Source organism: Parasteatoda tepidariorum, chromosome 3 (assembly GCF_043381705.1).
Source record: "Parasteatoda tepidariorum isolate YZ-2023 chromosome 3, CAS_Ptep_4.0, whole genome shotgun sequence".
Lineage (NCBI taxonomy): Eukaryota > Metazoa > Arthropoda > Arachnida > Araneae > Theridiidae > Parasteatoda > Parasteatoda tepidariorum.
The window spans coordinates 60,872,279-60,897,251 of record NC_092206.1 but is presented as its reverse complement, the minus strand read 5'-3'; the positions used below and the strand labels follow the sequence as shown (position 1 = coordinate 60,897,251).

The 24,973-nt window shown below is 27.2% G+C and overlaps 1 protein-coding gene across 6 annotated transcripts in view; it reads right to left on the bottom strand.

The window, feature by feature from the left end:
* LOC107442189 (clustered mitochondria protein homolog) overlaps positions 1-24,936 on the bottom strand; it is a 43,469-nt gene extending 18,533 nt beyond the window's left edge. For 2 of the 6 annotated variants that reach the window (XM_016055682.3, XM_016055686.3), the window contains exons 1-21: positions 24,660-24,936; positions 22,739-23,126; positions 20,253-20,424; positions 19,623-19,766; positions 15,249-15,361; positions 14,285-14,354; positions 13,424-13,508; positions 12,116-12,194; positions 11,767-11,917; positions 10,068-10,296; positions 9,865-9,967; positions 9,649-9,769; positions 8,885-8,976; positions 8,736-8,776; positions 8,297-8,351; positions 5,024-5,102; positions 4,148-4,253; positions 3,008-3,083; positions 1,176-1,368; positions 805-867; positions 661-722 (exon numbers count right to left, since the gene is read on the bottom strand). In XM_016055682.3, coding sequence (XP_015911168.1) covers positions 661-722; positions 805-867; positions 1,176-1,368; positions 3,008-3,083; positions 4,148-4,253; positions 5,024-5,102; positions 8,297-8,351; positions 8,736-8,776; positions 8,885-8,976; positions 9,649-9,769; positions 9,865-9,967; positions 10,068-10,296; positions 11,767-11,917; positions 12,116-12,194; positions 13,424-13,508; positions 14,285-14,354; positions 15,249-15,361; positions 19,623-19,766; positions 20,253-20,424; positions 22,739-23,113 — 2,409 coding nt within the window. In that variant the 5' untranslated portion in view covers positions 23,114-23,126; positions 24,660-24,936. Of the gene's footprint in view, positions 1-660; positions 723-804; positions 868-1,175; positions 1,369-3,007; positions 3,084-4,147; positions 4,254-5,023; positions 5,103-8,296; positions 8,352-8,735; positions 8,777-8,884; positions 8,977-9,648; positions 9,770-9,864; positions 9,968-10,067; positions 10,297-11,766; positions 11,918-12,115; positions 12,195-13,423; positions 13,509-14,284; positions 14,355-15,248; positions 15,362-19,622; positions 19,767-20,252; positions 20,425-22,738; positions 23,127-23,881; positions 24,043-24,659 lie in introns of those variants that run through there. The other 4 variants (XM_016055683.4, XM_071178701.1, XM_071178702.1 and 1 more) reach the window with 3 other exon arrangements.
* Positions 24,937-24,973: the final 37 nt, after the last annotated feature.

Below are 24,973 nucleotides of genomic sequence, written 5' to 3'. Positions count from 1 at the left end.
AATATTTTGGGTTCACCATTTCCCCAATCGGCTGTTTTAATTCACTCACAAACCAAGCCATTAAATGCAATACTCTATTCTGTATATTTTTTAATTTTAATCCATCTTAACTGGACAGAAACAAAAACTAATAAATGAGTAAAATTACTTCGGATAAAAACTGAATAACAGCTTATTTCTGAAAAAGTTGACACAAAAACGACTATGTAACAATATAGAAGTTGATTAAAAAATTACAGCGCCTTATGTTTTGCTCGTGGAATACATATAACTTTAATTTAAAACTTTTCGATTCAATCTTTTTAAAAATAAAAACTAAGATTATAAGACAGAATTGCTTACAAAAAATGTTAAGCAACTTTTTTCAAATAAAGCATTTATAAGACTTTTACCCTTTTAGAATCTTAAGAAATTTCAAAGGTTTTAGCAATGGAACGTTTCATGTGTTAAACATGTACGAAATTAAACATGCTTCACACATAACGGCAGAGGTTTTTGGCGCATCCCTACTTATAAAAAAAAAATTACATTTCGGCTTTTAAAATGAAATTCTTTAAAAATAATTTTAAAAGTTGTGGTACTGAAAATTTATTATAAAAATAAGATTCTTAAATAGTTTGTGTAAAAAATAAATTAATAGATAAAAGAAAAAATTCATACTTGAGAGTTAGGATGCCTCACACCAGGTGAGTAAACATCTGGATTAAATCTGATATCAAACTCTAAAACAGGAAATATTCATCAATACACATAATGTAAAAAAATTATGACTAAATAGTTTTGTATCCTAAGACAACATATTACCTGTTTCTTTTAATGAACCTACAGCTATTGCAGATTTCTTTATAACTTCTCTGGTACTATCAACTATAAAACAAATTTACTTATATATTGTGGATTAAAAAACTAATAATTAAGCAGGATGTTAACTACATTTTAAAAACTTTAGTTAGAGTTTAATAATATGATAGAATAAAAACAAAATATTTAAAAAGTCATAATTTAGAAAGTTCTAATTATGTTGACTTGACTTTTGTAAATAAGCTTATATTGCAATAAACAAATAAAAAAATAATACATACAAAAATTCATGAATTGTAAGCCTTTGATAAAATATTCTGTGAAATAATAACTGTAGGATAATATTATTTATGTACAAAACTGTTAAGACTTACTTTCAGATTTATCTTTATTTGTTATAGACTCTACAATCTTTTTATATTCATCAGCTTCTAAATTTATTTTACCATCTTCAGAATCATTAATAGTAGGCACTTCATTCAACATATTCTTTTCACCTGTCTCTTCATCAGAATTAGTTTTTACTTCCTCTATGTTTGGTGCAGAGGCATCTTCTTTTTCTGGCTTCTGTAAGAAATTATTTTTAACATTTAAAAAGGTCAAACAAGAAGAATTTTCAAAAATTCATAAAAGTTAAGAGAACATTTATGTTATTTCTGGAATACAAAAGAAATTTTATCATGCTATATTCAAATCATTCACTTTAGTTTTACCACATTTAAAAATTAATGAATAAAAGAAAATCTTAACATTCCAAAAGAAGATATAAAGGTAAAAAGAGTAATAGCTATTCAAATTGGAATGTTTTTCTTTCTTTTAAGACAGTTTCTAACAACTATTTTTAAATAATTGCATATTCTGAAAAGAATATCAATTAATAAAACATTTGTTACTTTAATATTCAATAAGAGCTTATCTGCCAACATTTAAAAATGAAAATTAAGATTTTAATATTAACAAATGTAACATAACAATGATCTTTTTTAAAATAAAATAGGGATTTTTTTTTTCCTTCACATATTTCATATTAACCCTTTAATGGGCCCTTTACTTCTAGTAAAGGTAAATTAAAGTATTTTTGGAATTGAAATTGTTTTAAGAACAGTAACTGATATTAAAAAAAAAAACTCATTTAGTTTATTAAAATGCCATTTTTTTTGGTGGTAAATATATTTAACATGACCTATTAGGAACTTACTGACTTTTATTTTTCTTTATTTATAAAATAAATTCCTTAAATGCTACAAACTTCAAAAGGAATTATGTATTTTATAACTTTTATACGTTTTTTAAAAGTGACAAATGGTTACCAATTTTATTCAAACTCACTTCAAGAAAGCTGAAGTTATTGAAAAATGGAAACCTAAATTAAAAGTGGTAAAACGTGGTGGTAAGTATACTTACCACTGCCTTCAAAAGGGTTAAACATTTGTAGCATTTAACCATTTGATAGAAACAGCTAAAATAGATTTAATTTAAAAAATTACCTTTTTTAAAGAATTAAAATTGTCAATATTATAATTTATAAATTAAAATCTATAAATAAAATGAGGATTTTATAAAAATATAATCAAAGAGTAGATTTTAAATATTTCCAATGAAAAGCAATGGATGATACAACAAACTATAAATCAATGGATAGAGGAATGTTTAGCTATTTAATATGCATTCAACGCGAGTACTCTTTTATATACAACTGATGTCATATTGGTATTTTTATTTCTTATTGAACAAAGTGGTTGATTCTTGCTTACTGAACTCACTCCGTGCTGCAACAATATGACTTTGCAAATTCTGAATTCAGGAAGATCCATAATATTTTTAAAATCAACAACAGTATATAAATTAAAATTGAATAAATAAACAAATTTAGTACAAAGTCTGAAAGAAATTGTTTTCTCCTCATAAAAATTTAATGTGAAAATTCCGATGTTTGATTTATTTTTCTAATATTTGCTAACAAATCTGGAAATATGTACATCTTAAATAATAAGGATTAAGACACACCAAGTTTCAAATTCTAATGCCTTTGTTATCAAGAAATTTAATATATAGGGTGTGCCAAAATTAAGTGTCCCTAAAGTTTAATAAAATATACTGTCAGAGATTTCTCCTTGTTTTATTGAATTGAGATTAAATCAGTAGTATTTTTTCTAAGCTAGAAAATAACCCATAATGAAGCTAGATTGTGTGATTAATATATTACCTTCTCAAACAAATTCTTTAACCCAATTTGTTGCAAATGGAAAGCAGCTAATTTGATGAACATCATGTATCTGTGTCTGAAAACAAAATAAAATATTGAAAAATAAAAATTTTAGCTGATACCTTTATCATTTCAAAAAGTAACATTTCCAGTGTTTTGCTTCTTATTACACAAGCAGAAATTAAACTATTCTTTTATTAAATTTTTAAAAATAAAGTAGCTTCCACAGAACTAGGCATGACAAAATATTTCAGGGTTTAACTAATGTGATTTAAATTATGAGTAAGTTTTTTATTCTCTTTTCAACATTAAACATACCATAGCTGGTCGAAAGACTGGTTATTGTATTGTAAAGTGTTCGTATGTTTAGTGTTAAATTTCCTAATATTAAATGAAGTATTTTTAAAACATTCACACTAAATTTTTACTTCAAGAATTACAACTTTTTCCTATCAGCAAGAGGTATTCACCTTCAAAAAATTAAAATTAGATAAATTACAATATCATACATTTTTGTAACAAAAAACTAAATAGAGGAAGAGGTTGAAAAAAAATACATTGCTGTGAAAACAAATGGTTTTGACATTTTGATTACATTTTCAATTGTTGATTGTAAGAAATCAGTAGCTTATTTTAAACATTTCACAATTAAAATCTACGAAAGATTAATCATTAACTAATGCGAAATTCTATATTATATGTCAGAACTTGACAAATTCGATAAAAGCAAGATAATAAAAAAGAAACAAGATAACATGCATTGCCAATATAAAAAATGTGAGGAAAAAATGTTTTTTTCTTAGAACAAAATGAGACTGGGGCTTTTGGTTTCGAATGAAAATTTTTTTAAAATTTATTTAATATGTGGCTTAATAAATAAATATTTTATTTAATTGTTTTTTCTATTGTCCAACAGTACTTAATCAAAATCTGTGAAATACACTCATTCTTAGCTTTCTGTTATGAAATGCTAAGTATCTATCCCATCAAATCTTTCTTTGCTCGCTTAACTTTTTAACTTGAAAATTTTTTAATTATGTAAAAATTTTTGACTTTATGACTATTATATGACTATAAATTATTAAGATTATGATTTTATTATTCAGCATAAATAAACGCAAATATTAAAAACCAACTTACTCAACAAATGCATCAATTAATTCTTGCCTTAAACAGCATAATTTATGTTTGTGAGAACGTGGAAAACCTAATGTTTGAGCTTCTTTTGATAACTCTTCATCTTCAACTAAACAAATAAAAGAAAATTTTAAACACTTCAAAACTGAAAATTAAATATTTCTTATTTTTAATTAATATTGCTGAACATGTTTTACTTTGAAATATTTATTATAATAACAAAGGAAATAGAGACACAAAAAAATTTCTAGTGCTATTTCACAACTAAGAACTAGACTGAACAGTAAATAATTCTGAACTTCTTTAATATAGATAAATATACAAATAGATAAAATATAAAATTAAAAAAAATACACTGAAATGTAAAAAGAATGCAATAAAAAAAAGAATGATAAGATATTTCTGATACTGAACTTAAAAGATTTGGTACCATAGTAAAAATTAGCATGCATCAAGTTATCAATATAAATATGCTAAACTTTGAACAGTTAAAAAAATTTTAAATTCTTTAAAGTAATGTCTCAAATAATACTAAAAAATATTAAATAAGATTTTATAATGCCCTCCTTTTTCTAACTATTTAAAATAAATTTTAAAAAATACATTGTACAAAAAAACAATGAAACTTAAATCAATGTCCCACTTTAATTATTAAAACCACTTGTAGACCATTAACTGATATGCAGATTTGCAAATTAGAGATATTTAAGGAAACTATATTTTTTATTTAAATACAAAAAATATGAAGACTGCAATAAAAATTGCTGTAGTTTCAGATTTGGTAAGTAGCCTATTAATGTAATATTTAGTTAAAAGTAATCAACATGTGTTATTTTATGTTAAAGTTAGTAATTTAATTATTTAAAACAAAAAACTTACGAGTTAAGAAATTAACATCAGGTGGAAAAGTTCTCAAAAGATCCAAAATATAATGCCTTCCATCATTTCCAATAATACCCTTTGAAAGAATGATATACAATTAAAATTTTAAGTTTACAACAAAAATTTTGAACACAATAAGTTTAAAATGAAAAATAACACAATTATAAATGATCAATTGGAAAGGGTTACAAATAATTAGGAAAATTCAATGGTGTCATTTTATTGTGATCACAACTATTTATAGGAATAAAATTACTATTTAGATAGAAGAATTACAGTAAAACCACAAATTATTCAAAATATTCCAATTCATAGAAAGCACTTTGTTTATAAGAAATAAAAATTGTGAAATAATTCTAATGACAAGCGAACAAGGTGTTTTGATTTCACACAATCATTCTCGAAAAGAAAATTACTAACTCTACAAAAAGCATTGAATGAATTTTAAAAAATTATATATAGTAAAGATGTCACTTGAAATAAATCAAAAGTATTTTTAACCTTAGTGCTCCTAATGTCAATTATCCTATCAGTTTTATATCTTGTCAATGTATAGTATATTTTTCTCAAAATAAGTCCAGTATTTATGATTTGCTTTAGTTGTGTCTTCACGACGATGCAACCTAATGCTATAACTAGAGCCCGGAAGTTCAGGCAAAATGCCATAAATGCCCTTTTCTGCCTTTTTTAAACGTTTTCTTCTGAAAATGCCTTTTTCTTTCCTTTTGTTCATAAATGCCTATTTCTGTCTAATTTAAAATTTTTCTGCAAAGCTTTTTGTGCTTTTGACCGAGCATAAACGCAAAATGAAGAAATTTTGAAGTACAGAAATGGTTGACTGTCATCCGACGTATTGTAATGCATTTATAGAGATTAGGACTTTATTCCTTTTGTCTTATTAATATTTTCTCTCCGTCTCTTCGTGGCGTCACCTTCGTCGTGGCGTCACCTTCGCCCGATGCGCTTTGCAAGGAGAGAGAGAAAGGGAGTGAAAAGATTGGAGTTATTTTTACTTACAGTCAATAGAATTTATTCTTACTTACGGCCCATATAGCCTACACCATCGAATAACTCGTATGCTCTCTTATCTACAAAACGAATTCACCAAGCTGGTTGAGCACATTGTAGCAGGAGCACGAAAAAGTTTTCTAGTATACTAGTTATTTCTAAAATGCCTAAAGTAAAAGCCTGCACAAGCAAAAAACTGGACAGTTTTGTGAAAGAATTTGGGTCGGATGTGTTTTCTACTGATGGGAGCATTCTGTTTTGTAAGGCATGCGAGAAGTCAGTAAATTTTGAGAAGAAGTATTTTATATCTCAGCACTTGGAGACATCTAAGCATAAAACAGCAAAAGATAAAAAAGATGGGAAAACATCGACTCTGATTTCCACCTGTTTTCAATTATCTTCTCGCAAATCGGAATTTGCAATGGATTTATGCAGATCATTTGTAGATGCCGGCATTCCGCTGTGGAAACTTGAAAATAAAAGTATACGAGCTTTTTTGCAAAAATATACGAATCAAAGTGTGCCCTGTGAATCAACTTTAAGGAAAACTTATTTAGATGACTGTTATACCGAAGTTCTTAAAACTATTCAAAATGAAATCGGAACGAAAAACATATGGCTATCTATAGATGAAACGACAGATGTAACTGGACGATATGTTGCGAATGTTATTGTTGGTGTTATGGACCCATTTGAAAAACATAAAATCTTTTTGTTGACATCTGAACAGTTGCAAAAGACTAACAGTACTACAATTGCACAGTTGTTCACTAATGCACTGGCTTTACTTTGGCCAAATGGTACTGAGCATGAAAGAGTGCTATTATTTCTTACAGATGCAGCCTCCTACATGAAAAAAGCTGGAAATGCCTTAAAAGTTTTATTTCCTAATATGATCCATCTAACGTGCCTTGCTCATGCATTGCACAGGATAGCAGAGGAAGTAAGAGGTCTCTATCCTGAGGTAGACTCGCTTGTTTCTAGTGTGAAAAAAGTATTTGTGAAAGCCCCTTCAAGAGTTCAAGTGTTCAAAGAAATTGCACCAGACATTCAATTACCTCCTAAACCGATCCTTACGAGATGGGGAACATGGATTTCAGCAGTCTCATACTACTGCACAAATTTTGAGGAAGTTACTCGAGTCCTTACCAGCTTTTCGGATGAAGAGGCAATATCCATAAGAAAAAGTAAAAATCTGCTTAGCAGTTCTAAAATTAAAAATGAACTGACTTTTATTTCAACTTATTTTGGGAAGCTCCCTGGAGCTATTGAACACATGGAAAAAAGAAATATGTCTTTGTCCGAGTCACTAAAGATTTTCGACAATACTATTGAAGAACTAATGTCTGTGCCTGGACCATCTGGTGACATAATAAGGAAGAAATGTGAAAACGTCATCTCTGCAAATACAGACTTTGAATGCATCAAGGACATTGCAAAAGTACTTTCTGGTGATACTACAGTTGAACTTACCATATCTCCTACCATGGCAAGTTGTTTTAGGTACGCGCCCATAACTTCTGTCGAAGTAGAAAGATCCTTCTCTTTGTTTAAAACTATATTGACTGACAGGAGACAAAATTTCTCTTTCGAAAATTTGAAAAAGCATCTAGTTGTGATGTGCAACAACAACCAATCATTAGAATAAATCTGCATGCAATATTATTGTAAGTATGAGTTTTCAATTTATATTTCACACTTACGCAGTTGAGGTTGTTTTTTTTTTGTGCAATTATGTCCACTTCTTTTGTACTATTGCTACGACAGTCGAGTAAAATGAATATGTAGGTATACCGGATACTTCTGGCAACTTTTTTTATACCTTGGATACCTATACGGGCTTTTAGGCATTACCAACTACCATTTTGCTCAAATTTTAAGTGCCTTTTTCAAGCTTTTTAAATGCCTTTTTGCCTGCCTATTTTTGCATTTCTTATTGCCTGAAATTCCGGGCTTTAGTTATAACGTCTTTTCTTTTTTCGTTTTGTTTAGGCCACAGAAATTGTTACACTGAGCATAGTCTGCAAATACATAACTGATTCACATTGGCTACATTGTGGATAAGTAGTATATATTGATACTGCCATTTACAACAAGCTTGGCAAACCTCCCAAAAATCTGAATTTTAATTATCTAAGGTTTTTTAACTTAAAAACAGATTGCTATTATATAGAACTTTAGTTGTGTGAAAAAGAAATTACTGAAACTGACTTTACAAGCTTTAAATAAACTAATAACATGCAAATAAGATAAATTGCTTACTTTACACTCCACAGAAGAACAAAGCTCAACCTCTTCATCTTTTTCATTCAAAACACTGAAAAACAACTAAATTAGTAAAAGAAGAAAAAAACAAATATATTCCTAAGTATTTAAAAGCTTACTTAACATTAACATTCTACATATTTAACAATGACATCTTAAATATTAGTAATTTAACTTGCTCCTGTGAAAATTACAATATATACTTACAATATACTACCCTTCAAAGAAAGATTAGAGTTGTTTCAAAATATATTGTTCCAAGATATAACTTGTTCCAAAATTGTTATATATTGTTCCAAAAAATTTTAAAAAAAATAAGAAATTTACTTTCAATTTCAAGAAACTTCTTTGAAAACATTACACTCTGCTGTTTGTAATTAGTTGTAAAATTGAATTTATCGATAGCAAAATTTAAAACATTAAGTATTTCACTTACGAATGTGGAAGAATTTTCAGTGGTTGTCCAGCTTTATTGAGCTAAACAAAAATATTCAAACATTAAAAAAAAAAATTTTAAAAAAAGAATTTCAAATAAAGAAATAATCAAATATATTTTATTTCATAATAATCTTTTGTCTTAATTACCATTTCCAGATATTTAGGATGACTAAGAACAGTCTTTCCAAAATCTACAGAACCATAGACAACAGAATGCTCTTGTTCTCGTTCAAGAATACCTGAAAATTTAATATTTTTTAAATTTATGCAAGTTTAAATCTTAAAAGAAGTTACAGTTAAAATGCATCAAGCGAAACATATATTTTAACGTGAGTCATAAATAAAAAAAACAAGGCAGGATATTTTTTAAAAATTAATGAGGTAATTAAAGTACAAACTATGGGAAAACAAATATATAATCATTTTTCTAATAAAAGTTTAAACAGTTTGAATTGAATCAATAGTATTACCTTGGGATTAACATTTTAAAATATCTTAGATATGTTTTACATTTCATACCCACATTTCGTGAACTAAAAGAACTATTTAAACACTTTAATAATTTTAAAAATAGAATTTTCATGTTTTTTTTTTTTGATAAATTTATTAAAATGATTTTCTAGGAGTTTCAGCAAAATTTCTAAATGAATCAAAGGAATACTCATAAGAAAGTTCATTTAGCCTTTAAAAAACTAATTCAATTATTTGTTAAATGGGTCTTGATTTTGTATATCAGGGCTCACAAACAAGTGACTGCATTTAAAATACAATTCTGTCTTTTTAAAAGAAAATAATTAGCATCAATAAAATGAATGTCATTTAAAACTCATCACAAAACACTCACTGCAGATATAAATTTTTATTAAATTGGTTTAGTTGTTGAAATAAGAGCATGTGATTTGTCATCTTACCTGGAATAATTGATTGGGCCGTAACTCGATAGCCACGATAGTCTATCACAACAGTACCCAAGGTATAAAGGCCTTCTATATCTACAGCATTATATGCACGGACACCTTGCAAATCATTATTCTGAAAATATCAAGAAATAAAATATAACTTAGAAGACACTAAGTATTTTTATGTTATAACTAGAGTACTGGCAAACATTTGTTTTTAAAACTTACTGGAGCTGAAAATGCAGCAGCATCTCCCCCAACTTCCTTATAATGATCACGAACATCAAATCCGAGACTAAAGAATATGTTGTTCCAAATAAACATCTGCATTCTATAATAAAAAACACATTGTAAAAGTACATCAGGATAAATAATACAGAAAAATAGAAGTAATTGAATAAAATAGCTGTTAATAAGAAAGCAAGGCATACTTTGTTTCTTCTCCAGGATTTAGAGCCATAACATTGCCATCCACGACAGCCATGGCACCTCGAGTAGCAGCAGTAACAAAGTCGCTGTGCACTTTAAAGATGGCTCTTTCTCGAATAAGACGTTCTGGTAAAGATTTTCTAGATAATTCTCTAGTTGTTTGAAGTTCTTCATTCCAGTCTCTTGTCTGACCAGGTATATGTTCCTCATAACCCAATTTAGCAGAAAAAGCTAAAAGATAAGTAATAAAATTACCACTTAGCACTATGTCAATTGGTAAAAGAAAACAATGGGGAACAAATTTTTTGTTGCACGCATACAAATATTTGATCTTTGCTCACGGTGTGCCAGAACTTCTCCAGAAGTCTGTCACAACATTTATGCGACTCCCTGTTTTAAATAAAGTTTTATACGCACACATTTTGACTAAAATAAACTAAACATTTCATTTAAAAAACTATAGCATTGAAAGAGCAAACTTGAAATCATAGATACAAAAATATCATGCAACGGAAAACAAACAAAAAATTTCCAAAGTAATTAATTCATTTTAAATTTTCTACAATTAAGTTTTTATAAATTTTACAAAAAAATAAAAGAAAATCTAAAAATTTGTGAAAAAAGTTAATTTTAAATTATTAAAAAAGGTAGTCAAAAGTTATGTAAACCTTTATTTTTAAAGTTTACTTTACTCAATTTAACAAATTTACTTACAGTATGAGAAATTCATTAAGAAAGAGCATTAATTTCAATAATTACTGTATTTTTAAAATTATCTGCAATAGCTTAAATTTGAAATACATATGCATATATTGTATATGTTATGCTTTGTAAATGTTTTTTTTTAAAAAAATTACGCCCGCCATTGTCTTCTCAGACATAAGGCGTCTTGCAGTCCAATACAACACTGAAGTAACTCCAGAAGGTGAGAGGGCACAAAAGTCATCACAGGAACGAATGTCGAGAAGAGAGGGGCAATCAAATAAATGCTCCCCAGTCACAGGCGAAGTGTTACAGAGCACACAAAGAGGTGAATTGACCAAGTTAATTTTAAATAAATGGGCCTGCAAGTAGTCATGTCCAGTAATTAATCTAAGGCAAGTAACTCCCTCAACTCTGGGAAGGAGGGAAAGGTGGGAGCGCTGCTGGCCATCAAGAAGGCTAGTCCAGGATTTTCCATCAGCTAAGTCCCAAAGAGCAGATATTGTTCTGTGCTTGCATTTGCCCTTAAGAAGCCACCTTGCATTTCTAAGGGGAACTGGATGAGAAGAATTTAATGTTAATCAGTGCTGAAGAATTTAATCAATGCTGAAGCCTCTCTAGTCAACATATCAGCCCGTTCATTTCCGTAAATGCCACAGTAGCCAGGGATCCACTGGAGGACTACCTCTCTTCCAGAACAAAGAGAGTCAATGCGTTGTTTACACTTAAATTCGAGGGTTAGGGGTGTAGTGTGGCAGGCCTCCTTGTGGTGCACCCTGGGTAACGCTGAATCTGCTACAGCCTTCGCCAATCTCTTGCTTTGTATATGTTAAATATAACATTTTCAATATTAACATTACCTTAAGAAAAAAAATTAAGTTTCTAAAGCTACTTTCAAATAAGCTTTCTTGTTATCAAAGGTTACCATTTTTAGGAGACCTGTATAACTATCAAAAACTCTCTTAAAATTTTATTACGGAGCACTACTAATGTACTTACCATCTTCTGCTCGAATGGAATCAATAGTATGTTCTAGATTTGGTGCAGCCCATGTATAAACTTGATAGGGCGTAGCTACCCGCTCAAAGGGATGTCTTTGTGTTCTCTTCTTTTGTATTAAATTAAAGTTTCTCTTAAACGTCGGACTGACCTACAAGTAATTTCAAACAATTTGTAAATCACACGACCAAACAATTTTTTTTAAATAAATCTATAAATGTAAAAAGTCAATAAAAAAAAAGGTAGAAATTATATTTGAAATTAAAAATACACACAAAATATTAATAAAATTTTATAAACTTTATATTTTTTCTCTAGTAATAATCAAAAGTATATTAGAATTTCTTACCTGTCCCAATAAATCTGCAAGTGAATGGAATATTAGCTTGGGGGTGGCAGGTTTTGGATTGAACTCTTCATCTGTGGTTCTTTAAAAATAAAAAGCGATTTCATATAATAAAAAACCTTTTCTGATAAAATATATTTTTTCAATCCTTTTTTTTTATTTCTTTAAACTTAAGAAAAAATATGCATGTTTAATTTTACTTTTACTAAAAAAGAATGAAAACCACTTACACATTAATTAGGTAATGAAAATAAAATATAGGAAATATTGTACACAAAATCATATCAACTTAATTTTAAAGCTAAGAGCCTAAAACCTAAGAACTAAGATTAAGAGCCTAAGAACTTAAAATTGTTTTTATCTGGACAACAGCAAATGTTGAGCCTTGTACCTAAAATGTACTTTAAAATATTTAAAGCCTATTTTTCAGGTAAGTGGAAAAGAAACTTATGGCACTTGGTAGTAAAAATACTGGTTGGTTGATAAATCAGTCAATAGCTCTGATCGTGATCTGCTATATCATATCAAAGTGATACATAATTTCAGAAAGAAAAAGTAAATAAAATTTTGCTATGCACTCACTTTAATTCAGTTGCTTAGCTATAATAAAAACTGACATTTCCTTTTTACCTTATTCAATACAAACTATTCGGTTTTACTGGAGAGTTAATTTAAAAGAGTGAGACAAACCATAGAAAAGGCATTGAATCTTCATGAATAAAAATTACTATAAGAATTTTAATTTTGAGACTTGTAACACATTATTACTGGCTTGGAAATAAATTTAAGATTTAGTAAATATTAACTGTCAATCCAAATTTAAATTCGGGTTAGGGTTGGATTGCTTTGTTGCACAGATTGCTTTTTTCAATGTTATTTAGAGAAACAAGAAAATTTGAATACAAAAATTCCACAAATAACTAGATAGTTAAATTTTCAAAATAACTTTTAAAATAAAATGCATAGTGTATTATGCATTTTATTTTAAGTTATCTTGAATAATACATTTTGTTTAAATGCTTAATCAAATTTCTTTAATTCTCTCAAAATATTGAGAAATTTAGATTTTCTAATATGAATCGGATACAATTATAAATCAAGATTCTATTAATGTATTCTATGAATCACATACAACAATATCTTGTACAAGCACACATCAAAACAAAGTTTTGCTTTGATAAGTTTAATTAACAAATTATTTGAGGACTCTTAGAAAATAAGTTTATTTTCCTCGAATTACTAGAAAACAGGAAACTTAATGTACAAATTACTCTCTTAATACAATAAATCAAGAACTGAATTTACACCTACTGATTTATGTAGAAGCCACGAGTAGATGCTGTAAGATGAAGCCTTTTGTCTTCAGCAGTAACAACGTATAAGTAAAGTAAGTCACCTAAAAAAAATTTAACAGTCTATTTTTTTAAAAAATAAATCCACAATAGTTCTTTAAAATAATTTTGTTGCCCCTATGTGAGAAAAAAAGAAAACCGGTACAGTATAGACTACAAGCCTGCACCTTAATTTTTTTCATATAATGTTATTATTTTGTGTATTCCAGAGCTCTTTCCAGGCTTGAAGTACTAAAGATTTATATATTTGCTTGATATCTAATGGCACTAAAACATTCCTACTTATATTATGAGTACTTCTCGGAACTACATCAGCACATTCATTCCAGTGTGAAATATCGAAACCTGTCATAGTCGTGTGATGCACTTTTGGATTTTTAGAATAACTGGGTTTAGACCGATGTGATATATACTTGAGATAAAATTATGAGAGTCAGTATAAATTATCCACTTTAGATAAGTTTGTTCAAAAATAAAGTTAAGGGCTACTAAAATAGCATAACATTCAGCCGTAAAAACTGAAGAATCAGGAAACAGTTGCTCAGATACAGACCCCATCTTAAATTACAATTATTAATACCTTGTCAACCTTAATTAATATTTTCTACAATTTATAGAATAGCATTAATGTGAGCATATTCTTTGTATTCCTTTATTTTAATTTCTGGCATCAATAAAATTATTATTTTCTTTTACTTATTAAATAAAAAAAGGTCTCTGAAATTAAGATTTAAAATTCAATGTCTAGCATACAGATAGAATAGAAAATGAGCAGCAAAATATAGAACAGGGCTTTTGAATTGTATAATGAAATATTTACCACGCAGCTTTCGTATGCCAGGGGGAGGATTCCAACCACTTATTGTCAGTACTTTTATGGCAGGAGTAATCTGCAATATTTCAATAATAAATTGTCATATTTGCCAATATTAGATACATAAGGTCAGGTGGGTATAAAATCACACTTTTGTCAAAGAAGGCTCTAAAACCAAACCATTAAATTTTACCGAAAATTTTTATTTATTTTATATACCTTGGAGTCATATAGATTAAATAGGAAGCTTAACTTATCTATTTTCTTTGGTTGTTTTCCTACTTTAATGCATTAAAAGAACATGTTTTGATATACCCACTTTATGCCAGAGAGAGATAATGTTAAATTAAGAGAGTAGCGAGTGGGTAACATTAAATTAGATTTTTCTGGGTATGAGGTTCCAATTTAAGAAGTAAAACATTTAATATTAAAAGTATTCAAATATAGTTTGATTTCTATCCTTGATTTTTATAAAACAAGAATTTAAAACAAATTAACACAGACAAAAAACATAGCCATTAAAGGCATTTTGAACATTTGAACTTCAAAACTTTTTGTCATTTAAAAATTTAAGAGAATTTTCTTTCTTAAACTGAGAAAAATATAAAGTTCACTTTTAAATCGTCTTACAAATTGTAATTGTTCAGTTTATTTTAGTCTACCCCTCTCCTATTTTCTGAAAAGTTTACATATATACATATATTACATACATAATAAAAATCTTTGATAATAACAATTCCATATAAGTTTAAATATACACTATTTAATTAAAAAATAGATACTAAGGCTAATATTAATGAAAAAAAGCAAATTAGAACATTAAAAAAACAATTAGGTTAAAAGAGTATGAGAGAATGTTTTTCAAAATTAAGTCACCACAATAAAAGATCTAGTAGTGAAATAAAATTTTAAATCTTTAAAATTTATAACTTCATTTTATTATAAACAAATAAACTCTTAAAATAATTACTTTGAGATCTTTGGAATAAGGCTGTAATGGTAATAAAGGAAGTTCAGAAGAGCCAGGCAAGATGTAATCTAATGGTGTACAATCAACTGAATCGGGACGACTTTTTTTCTTTTCTGAAACAAAAATTTTACTTAAATGGAGAAATATATTAAAACAAATACACTTCTTTTCAAACTCAGAGGTCTTGTTTTTCATGTTTAATTGTTATTCTAGAAATATAATGAAAATACACAAAAGATAGATTTCCCATAAAATTAAAAAAATACTTTAAGTATACAAAGATTGGGAAATTTTATAATTTCACAAATTTTTTATTACTATATAATTTCAATTTCAAAACTCAATAGCCACTATTGGACCGATCATACTAATATCAATAATATCTAATAATTTTATCTTTTAAAATATGTTTTGAAAATGATAGTCTTTGGGATCATATGTTGTATACTATAACCTTCTCCTAAATCTAATAAATAATGTAATTACCGAAAATGTACAGATTAATTTCCGAAAATAAACAAATACAAAAACACTGTAAACCAAATTAACCCTATATATATATTTTTTTTAATATAGTCTTCTGAATCTTATTATTCACTTGTTTGTATAAGCACTCAAAATGATTTAAAATCTTAAATTCAAATTTGAAGAGTTTAGAATAAAAGTAAATAAGACAATATTTTCTTATATAAATAAATATTTTGTGTGTAAATAAATTTTAAAAATTTTATTAAAATGAATTTCAATGTTGTTCCTTTTTGTTTTGTTTCTTATAAATTAAGATTTAAAAACTACAATTCTAAATAACCTTTTTCTTTTGAAAAATACAATTTATTGATATGACCATGTATTTATTACAAAAAATTTAAATTCTTAAACACCAATTATATGTTAAAATAGCTGAATTTTTTCCCTTAGCCAAGATATCTACTGCTTAAAAAAAAAAAAAAAAAAAAAAAAAAAAAAAAAAAAAAAAAAAAAAAAAAAAAAAAAANAAGATACTTTTGAAATGTACAGTTTTTTCATTTTCAAAAAAATTTAATTTCACTTATACTTCGTTTCACCGAAAAGTAGTTCGCTATTTTGGAATTACAGTTTAAATGTACGTACAAATATGAATAACCGTATTTTTCGGCGGAAGAGCCGCGGCGCTATCGAAAAAAAAGTTGTTTTTTTCCTGCATGCGGCGCTTCCGATGCAGCGGCGCTTCCGACGAAATATTTTTTTTTGTAGCAAAAAAATTTGTCAAGGAAAGTTATTTAAGAAATAATTTTCTGACTATTAAAAAAAATTAATAACGAAGTCGACGAAATATTCGCCCGTATCGCGATCTGCTGCAGAACATCGCCAATTCTTAGCTAACTTTCGGCAGCAGCCTGTAAGAAAATAAATAAACGAAATAATAATTTTAAAAAAACATCGCATAAGGAGAAAATTTAAAAGGTATGCATCTTGTATCCACCCCCAGCTTGAAGAAAAATCGCAAGCTAGAAATCTATTTAGCGCCTTAGCAATTGTAATTTAAGTGAACAGAAAAGGAAGAATAGGACCCTAAATCCGACACTCACGGGACTGACGAAATGCCGCACTTCGGATCTCTTTCGGAAATTCCAATATGGCCCCCAAATATTACTATAATTCAATTCCACTGTTAATTTCAGAAAAACCAATAAATTTAGTCAAGTTTCGATCATAGATTATGATGGGGTGAATTTAAAACTGGCCCATCATAAGAGAAGAAGAAATAATCAGAATCCTATGAAGAAGAAATAATCGTTTCTTCTTTGGAGCGAGATCATAGTTCTCGTTTTTTCTTTTAGATAACATTTTGTTTTAACAAAAGACGCTTACCTCGCAAGAAAAAAAAAAAGCTTTTTAAACTAAATGCTAACAAACTAACAATGAATAGCAACAAAAAACAAGCTAAAAATTAATAACGATAAAAAAAGAAAAAAAGCAAGCAAGCAACAATTAACAAGAAAAAATAAAAAGCGGCAAAATAAAAAAAATTAATGAATCGAATAAAAAATCGCAAAAGGGATAAATTCATTTTATTGTCCATGTGGTAGTTTCAATGTCAACTGGGTGTGGCCAATTTATGGTCAAACAGAGGAGGGAAATTCGGGGGCAGTAAAGCACAGCTGTCAAGATTGATTGATCAGTTTTTTCCAACTTCCATTTCTTTATTTTGTTCATTGGAAATGCGGGTGTTTTTACTTCTCACTTTATTTTAAACTGCTTTAGAAACAGATGTTTCCTTTGATACAGATTTTTTTTTTTTTCTTCAAGCTTCTTTTTTATTTTTAAAAGATAAAATAAAGTAAGTTACTTCAACAGAATAAAATTCAAAATAAAAAGAATATAGCTGATTTTTTTTGTCTTATCAATATAAATTTCTTACAGAAAAAACGAAAAAGATTAGATCAGATTAAGTGCCGAATTTTGGAATGCTGGATTAGGGGTCCCATACCCTTTTCTTTTCCCCAACCCCTTTAAAATATAACTGATTGATTCCTCCTAAACAGCTCTAATAGAAATGACGCGTGGAGAAGGTGGGGGTACACCTCTCTTTTAAACATTTTCTTCTCTCTTTCTAAGTTGAGTCACATTGGGTTACTATTTCCATTGAAGGAGAGGGCATTCTACCCACTATAACTCTACCCTCAAAGATTGTGAAAGTGAAACTTATTTCCCCTTTGCTAATTCCTTCAGAATTTTTTTGGGGCCTGCTTAGTTATTTCTTATTCTTGTTATTATTAGTTATTTCGTTATTATTAGCTGTATCGTTATTATGTATTAGTTTTTCCTCAAATTCTTAACGGCAATAAATTTTAAAATCTTTCTTTTAATAAATTTTTATTTTATTCTTTCTTATTACATCGTTTTAGGGATTTCTGTAATCAGTTCAGCCTTAATTCAGCTACTGAACATATAAATATTTTTTTTGCTGTTCTTCTGTTTTTTGGCGCGGTGCCAACTGGTAAGAACAACTTTATTTTATATAGTTTTGTTTTCTTTTTTGCTGAAAGAGAAAACTTTTTTTGTTGTTGCTTTTTTTTGCTGAAAAAGAAATTTTTTATTATAATTTAGAAATTAAAACTTTACTTTATGAAATGCATAAAAAAATTAAATTTTTTATTATACAGATACTCTAAATGGTAATTTAAAGGTCTCTTCTAAAAGGATGCTGATATGCGCGGCTTAGCACCATTGCGGCGCTTACTATAACTTTTTTTTTAAAAATTTCATTTTTATCGAGGTGCGGCGCTTTCGCCGAAAAATACGGAAATTTTGTAAAAATGGTGAAAGAAAAGTTTATCTTGAAACATGTATTAGAAGTTTTATCATGTTTAAATGTATTTAACTTATGAATACCTTCTCTGGAAACCGAATATACAAAGAAGGAGATGTTTTGGTTTGGCAATGAATTAGTTACCGAAGACGTAAAAATGGTGCTTTGGCTACGTTTTTGCAACTGGTCAGCCTCGCATCTTTTAATTGTTCTTTTGCTTTGTTTTTTATTAGTTATTAACTGTCAATTTTTTTACTAGTCTTTTATTGTTAGCTGGATTTTTTATAGTTGCTAACTGTTATTTTTTTGCATTAATTGTTAAATTTTTTGTAGTTCCTTGTTAGATCTTTTTTTTGTTTTGTTGCTGATTACTAAATGGTAAATACTTAGGATTTTCTTTTCAGAAAAGAAAAAGGCGATCTCTTATAGAGATTTTTATACATAGGTTTCGTATAGAGGTTTTTTAGATAACTTCTTTTATTTCATAGCAGCAAATATATTTCAGGAAAAATAAAACAAATTACTTTTACAATTAACTTAGAACTAATTATAAATTCAGAAAACTACAAAATCAATTTTCAAAAAAAAAAATTTAATATTATAGAACATACTACCATGAGCTAAGAGTTTTGAAATTCAATATAAATATACAAATATAGAAATGAATAGACGTAATGAATAAACAAATATAGAAAATATATATATATATTTTTTTTTAAGTATTGTTCAGAGGCAATCACATTTTAGTGTACCGATAAAAAATTTCTAGCTGAAAAATAAAAACTGAACAATTTATGTACATATATATTTTAAAAAAGATAAAATGTAAATAGAACAAGTAAAGCATCAATAAATAGGAAAAAACTTTCATTCAAACTACCTAACGAATGTGCATAACACCAAAAATTAAAACCATTAAAAGTTAATTAGTTGATAAACCAAAAATACAATGGATATGCACTAGATTTGAAATATAATTTGAAATATAAAAAAGACACTAATGTGTTTTTAAAAAATGATGCTCGTCAGCTTAATTCTATAGAAAAAATAATCTATTTAATTTACTATAGAGTATTACTTACCTAAAATGTCACCTTGTGTAACAGTGTTTAGGAACGAAAATGAGCTGCATTCTGCACCATTATATGCATCAGCTGGATCTAAAGATTTTAGGAGATCTCTAATATGTCTTACATGAATTCTAGCTTCTCTGACAGTATATGGTTCTAAAAAGAATATATATACATCAAGTTCAATAGGAAATTACATATTTTATACAAATTAAAAATTTTAAACATATTTTTAAAAAATTAACAAAAATTTAAAGATTCCAAATTAAAATTTTAAATTACTTAATTTTAACAAATTAAATTCTGTAATTCAAAATTAACTTTAATGAATTAAAAAACCTTGAATTTTTTTTCTGATCAATATTAAAATCCATTTTCATGTATACTAAAACATTTCTACCCATCCTAGAATACAAGGGTATATTACCTATTTTTTTATTTATTTATTATTTATTTTTTATTAATTTTTAACATTTATCTCAGCATTAAAAATCAATATGTACAGAGTATGATATCAATCTGTATAATAATATCTACAAAGAAAGATTTGTAATAACTTTTTCAGCTATTACTTACATATTATAATCGTTTTTCACTCTAACCAGAACAGGGCAATTTTAAAGTGTAATTTAAATTACAAACCTTCATTAACTTTAATAATAGATCCTTCTCCTAACCCTTCAATTGTTTTAAGTTCAGCAAAATTGTCCATGGTTACGCCATCCAACTGTAAAGAGAAGCATGTTCTATGGCAAGTCTCCTCTCTATCCATTAGCATTTGATGAATTTCCTGAACCAATTCTGTAGAGCTCACCTACAAAATTTTAATACTTTACTTTAAAAATAAAAACTTGCTGTGGCACTATATTCAATTTTATATATTTGTCACATATTTTTCTGTTTAACAGTACATTAGAATTACCAAAAGAAACAAAGAATAAAAAATAAGAAAAATCAACAATTAAAAGATCTCTTTTTCAAGACAATATTTCATAATTCCTTGGAATTTTAATTTCTAAATATTTCTTTATAAATTTCTAATAAATTATCTCTCTGTACATATAATAAGATTTATATTTTCTCTTTAAATACAGTAAATATATATTTAAAGAAGGTTGTCTGTAAGAATTCATATTAAATAGTTTTAATTTATATACATAACAATCATATATTCTGATAATTAGATATAGATGCAACAGTACACCTTACAAGCTTTTTAATGGTTCTTTATTATCATTGAAAAACTTAGGAGAAATTGTGATATATGGTATAAAACTTATTATCTTTGATATAAAACTTAGTTATCTTTATTATAGAATGTGATAAATAATTGCCTTTCTTTCCATATCATAATATAATATTTGATATAAAACTGTGTGCTTATACTTATAATTATCTTCTATAAATGTAGTAGTATGTAGTATAATAAAATATCAAACTTCAAATCTGACAGCATCAACTACAATGCAGACAGCCTATAATACAAATCTTTGATAGTTCTATTAATAGACACATAACCTTTGGGGCCCTTGTCTCAAAAGTCACTCAGCCTTTTTTTTTTTTTTATCTCAAAGCATGAATACAAAAATTGTGTTTAATCTAAAAGTAAAACTTTTCAGAACTTAATTTAACTATAATTAACCGTATTAAAATTAAAAAAATTCTTTATTCACTTAATTTAATATTTTTGTTTCTTCTTATAATAAAACAAAGCAACTTTTTAATCTAACACAAAAAATATATATAATCTTTTTTTCAAGTACAAGACAACAAGTAATATTCAGGAGAAAAAAGCACACACAAAAATTTTTTTTTTAATAAACAGATGCCAAGTACAACCACAGATGATAAATAACATTAAAAGATATTTTCAAAATATTCAGGTTAAATTTATTTATAATGCAAAAAATATAAATGAGTGCTAAATAGAGTATAAAAATTAATGTAAATAATTACATATTCTAGTCATAATATCTTAGTCTTTTATTAAGATCATATATTAATGTCTTATATTATCTCAATGTCTTATAAAGACCTTTAAACAAATTGTAAAAAAGACTTAATTTTTTAATACTTCATTAGTTACAGATGGTACAACTGATGACCCAGAATAACATATTTTATGATATTAAGTACCATAAACAAAAGGTTGAATTTTAGAATCAATACAAAAAATCCCACTTAAAGCCTGTTTTACTGGGGGGGGGGGGTTTTNGGGGGGGGGGGGATTTACGTTTTAAGTAATATCAAAAATGAAGTTAGATTACGAGACAAATATTCTTCAATTATATTTATTAAAATAATTGATTGTTGAAAAATTGAAAGGTAAAATTACATTTTTCCTTACCACAACAAAAAAACTACATTGAATAATAACACCTAAATATTTACAGGGGTAAAAAATTCAAAAAACAATGGTTTTTACACTATATGGTAAAAAAAAAATTCAATCACTGGTCTCTGGATTAATGACAACTAGTCTGGTGACAATTAGATATTTTTTGTTAAGTTAATGTTTTTAAGTTTGGGAGAGCGACAATAAATTACGAAAGAAAACAAGTATTTTTGAACACCCTAAACCAGAGAAATCAAACAATAAGCTTGTATAGATTACTTTAGTTGTTTTTAATAATTGTCAAAAAAAATTCGTTAAAAACTGTGCAAGATAAAGTATATAAGGTTGTCCTTACTTACTGTGCATGAGCAAAAAAATTTTTAAAAAGTTTTTTTCATAATTTTGTGGTGAATCGTAATTAGGCAACTAATGAAAAAAATTTGATTTGAATATCTTACAAATTGTAAAAGTTTCAAATACTTTTCCAAGTAATTTTTGCACTTCAAAAATTTTCAATACTGAAAGAAAATTCAGGGGCTTTCCACCACAAAATTTAATAAAAAATGATAATACCTTACAATAATCGTCCGGAAACCAAAATGTGATGGTACAAGGGAAAAAACATGGGAAAGAAAACAAACTTTTATGGGCATGATCTCTAACAATGCTGTTTAGAGAACATTGCTGCTAATAGGATTGCTGCATCATTGTAAAAATCTCCATAAAAAAATAAACTCAAATTACTTTTATTAAAAAGAACATCAAACTGAATTCTCTAGTTATTTAAAATTACCTGAATATCAAATGGCTCTACTCCAGGAGCAACAATCTTTACAGCATATCCAGCATCGTGGATAAACACAAATTCTTGATCTTTTCCTGAATCCTGAGCAGAGTCATTCTTTTTATCAGTGGGGAGATCACTTTCTGACTCAGGAGAGTCGGAGTTTTGAGCAGTATTTGATTTCTCTACAGAGTCCAGTTCAGTTTTAATAGAGCAGTTATTGTCCTTTGGTAAAGAATATGGAGAGAGAGGTGTCTCAGCTAAAGCTTTTAATTTTTTGCTGATGTCATTGAACTTTTCCTCAGAATTTCCATTTGCTGCATGTCCATTTAATGTTGTTTCACAAGGCATGGCTGAAGGTGAATCACTGTCCTTAACTACCATGTTTCACATTTATCTAGAAAAGTAAAAAAAAGAGCATAAATTATTAGCATAGGAAAATAAAATATTTTTAAAAAAAATTTTACTATTTTAAACCATAATGAACAATGAGTAAGTAGAACATTTCAAAACTGACATATTTTGGTAAAAAAAAGAATTTTTTTTTTAAAAAAGATCCAACATAAAATAAGTAGGTAAAATTGACATATTTGAAATACAGCAAACTATGATCTACATTTCAAGATTTATTATATAACAATAAAACATCTGTAATTGGAAAAAGAAAGTAAATCTAAAATATATTTTCAATATCTAGAAAAGCTTAAGACTTATAATAGAAGAGAAAAAAAATGAATTTAGAAAAGACAATACATAAACTATTTTGTGATATTTAATACAATATTAATCAGATTATTTTTATGTTTCATAAAAAGTTTAAAATTGATATATAATTAATTCAAAATAAAATTAAAAATGCTTTAAGCTAAAGATATATAAATTATTTTTAAAAAACTCATCTTTTTTTTAAATAAAAAATGTGAAATAAGCAGATAAAGTATTTTGTAAGTAAGCTAAACTGAAATATCATTTGGTGTGTACTTAATATTTTTAAGCAAATAGTTAAATTATCACTTATAAATAAACCCTCTATCTCTTTATAAATAAAATTACAAAGTAACTATATAAAGTGAAACAAATTTTAAGAATCTAGGAAAGTGGAAAACATTTAAAAAGAAATAAGGAAATGAAAATACAAAAAGGAGAAATTACAGTTAACAGACTTATGGCCTCCAAGAATGCATAAATTATCTTTCTAATCATTCAGTTATTTTTCTTCAACTGACCTCATTTGTATTTTACTTATCTATGATAGATAAAACTGAATGCATCTTTGCTTCAGTGCTGAAAATCATGGTCAATATTTCAACAACAAAAGAAATTTTCAACACAACGTAATTCTTAATTTTAAAAAAAGTTTGGATGCAAGAATGGTTTAACAAATCTATATTCATTGGATAACAAAATAACTTAAAAATTTTATTTTCTTATACCAAGTCATTTGAATTAACAAAAAAATTTATTAATTACCGTTAAAATGTATAAAAAAATGTATTAATTAACATGAATTAATGTGAAAATTATCAGTTTATAACTGGCACACTGATTTGTTTTATGTAAGAGAAAAATAAGGCAAACGTAATTAAGTACGATTTACATAAATTAGAAATTTACAATGAATTTTATAAATATAAGAGAATTGTTGATTAGAAAAATAATAATTTAAGGTCACACTATAAAATAACTCAATGATTTAACATTTAATTTTATATGAAAAGTTTTGAAGAAAGATATACGCATTGCTTGTTATATAACAATTTTAATGCAGGTAAAATTCTTGAAGATTGCATCATATTTCTTAAATGCTAGTTATTCAATTTTATTAAACTCAAAAAAAAGACAATATTAAATAATGAAATATAATTTAATTTCATACAGCAAAAATCACATAATTATGCATTAAATATTGAATAAAAAGTATTAAACATACTTTTTCCAAGGGCGTATAAGAATTTAAAATTTGTAGCAATTTACGTGAAACAATTCTCTTTGAAATGATAGAATTGCTAACTTATTGGTTTTAAATAGCTTAAATTTGGCAAGCGCTTAACTAATTTTTAAGGAAAATTCATTTCTCACTATTTTCTCTCAGCTGAGATAGTAACCACATGAACTTTTTCCTACGACCTTCCTTTCATGAAGTCACAGAAAGATGCGTGCGCCGGCAATCCACGTGCGTCTCTGGCCGGTAATGACGTCACAGTAATGAGGGGAGGAGAGGAAAGGAGAAGCCCCACCTTCCTT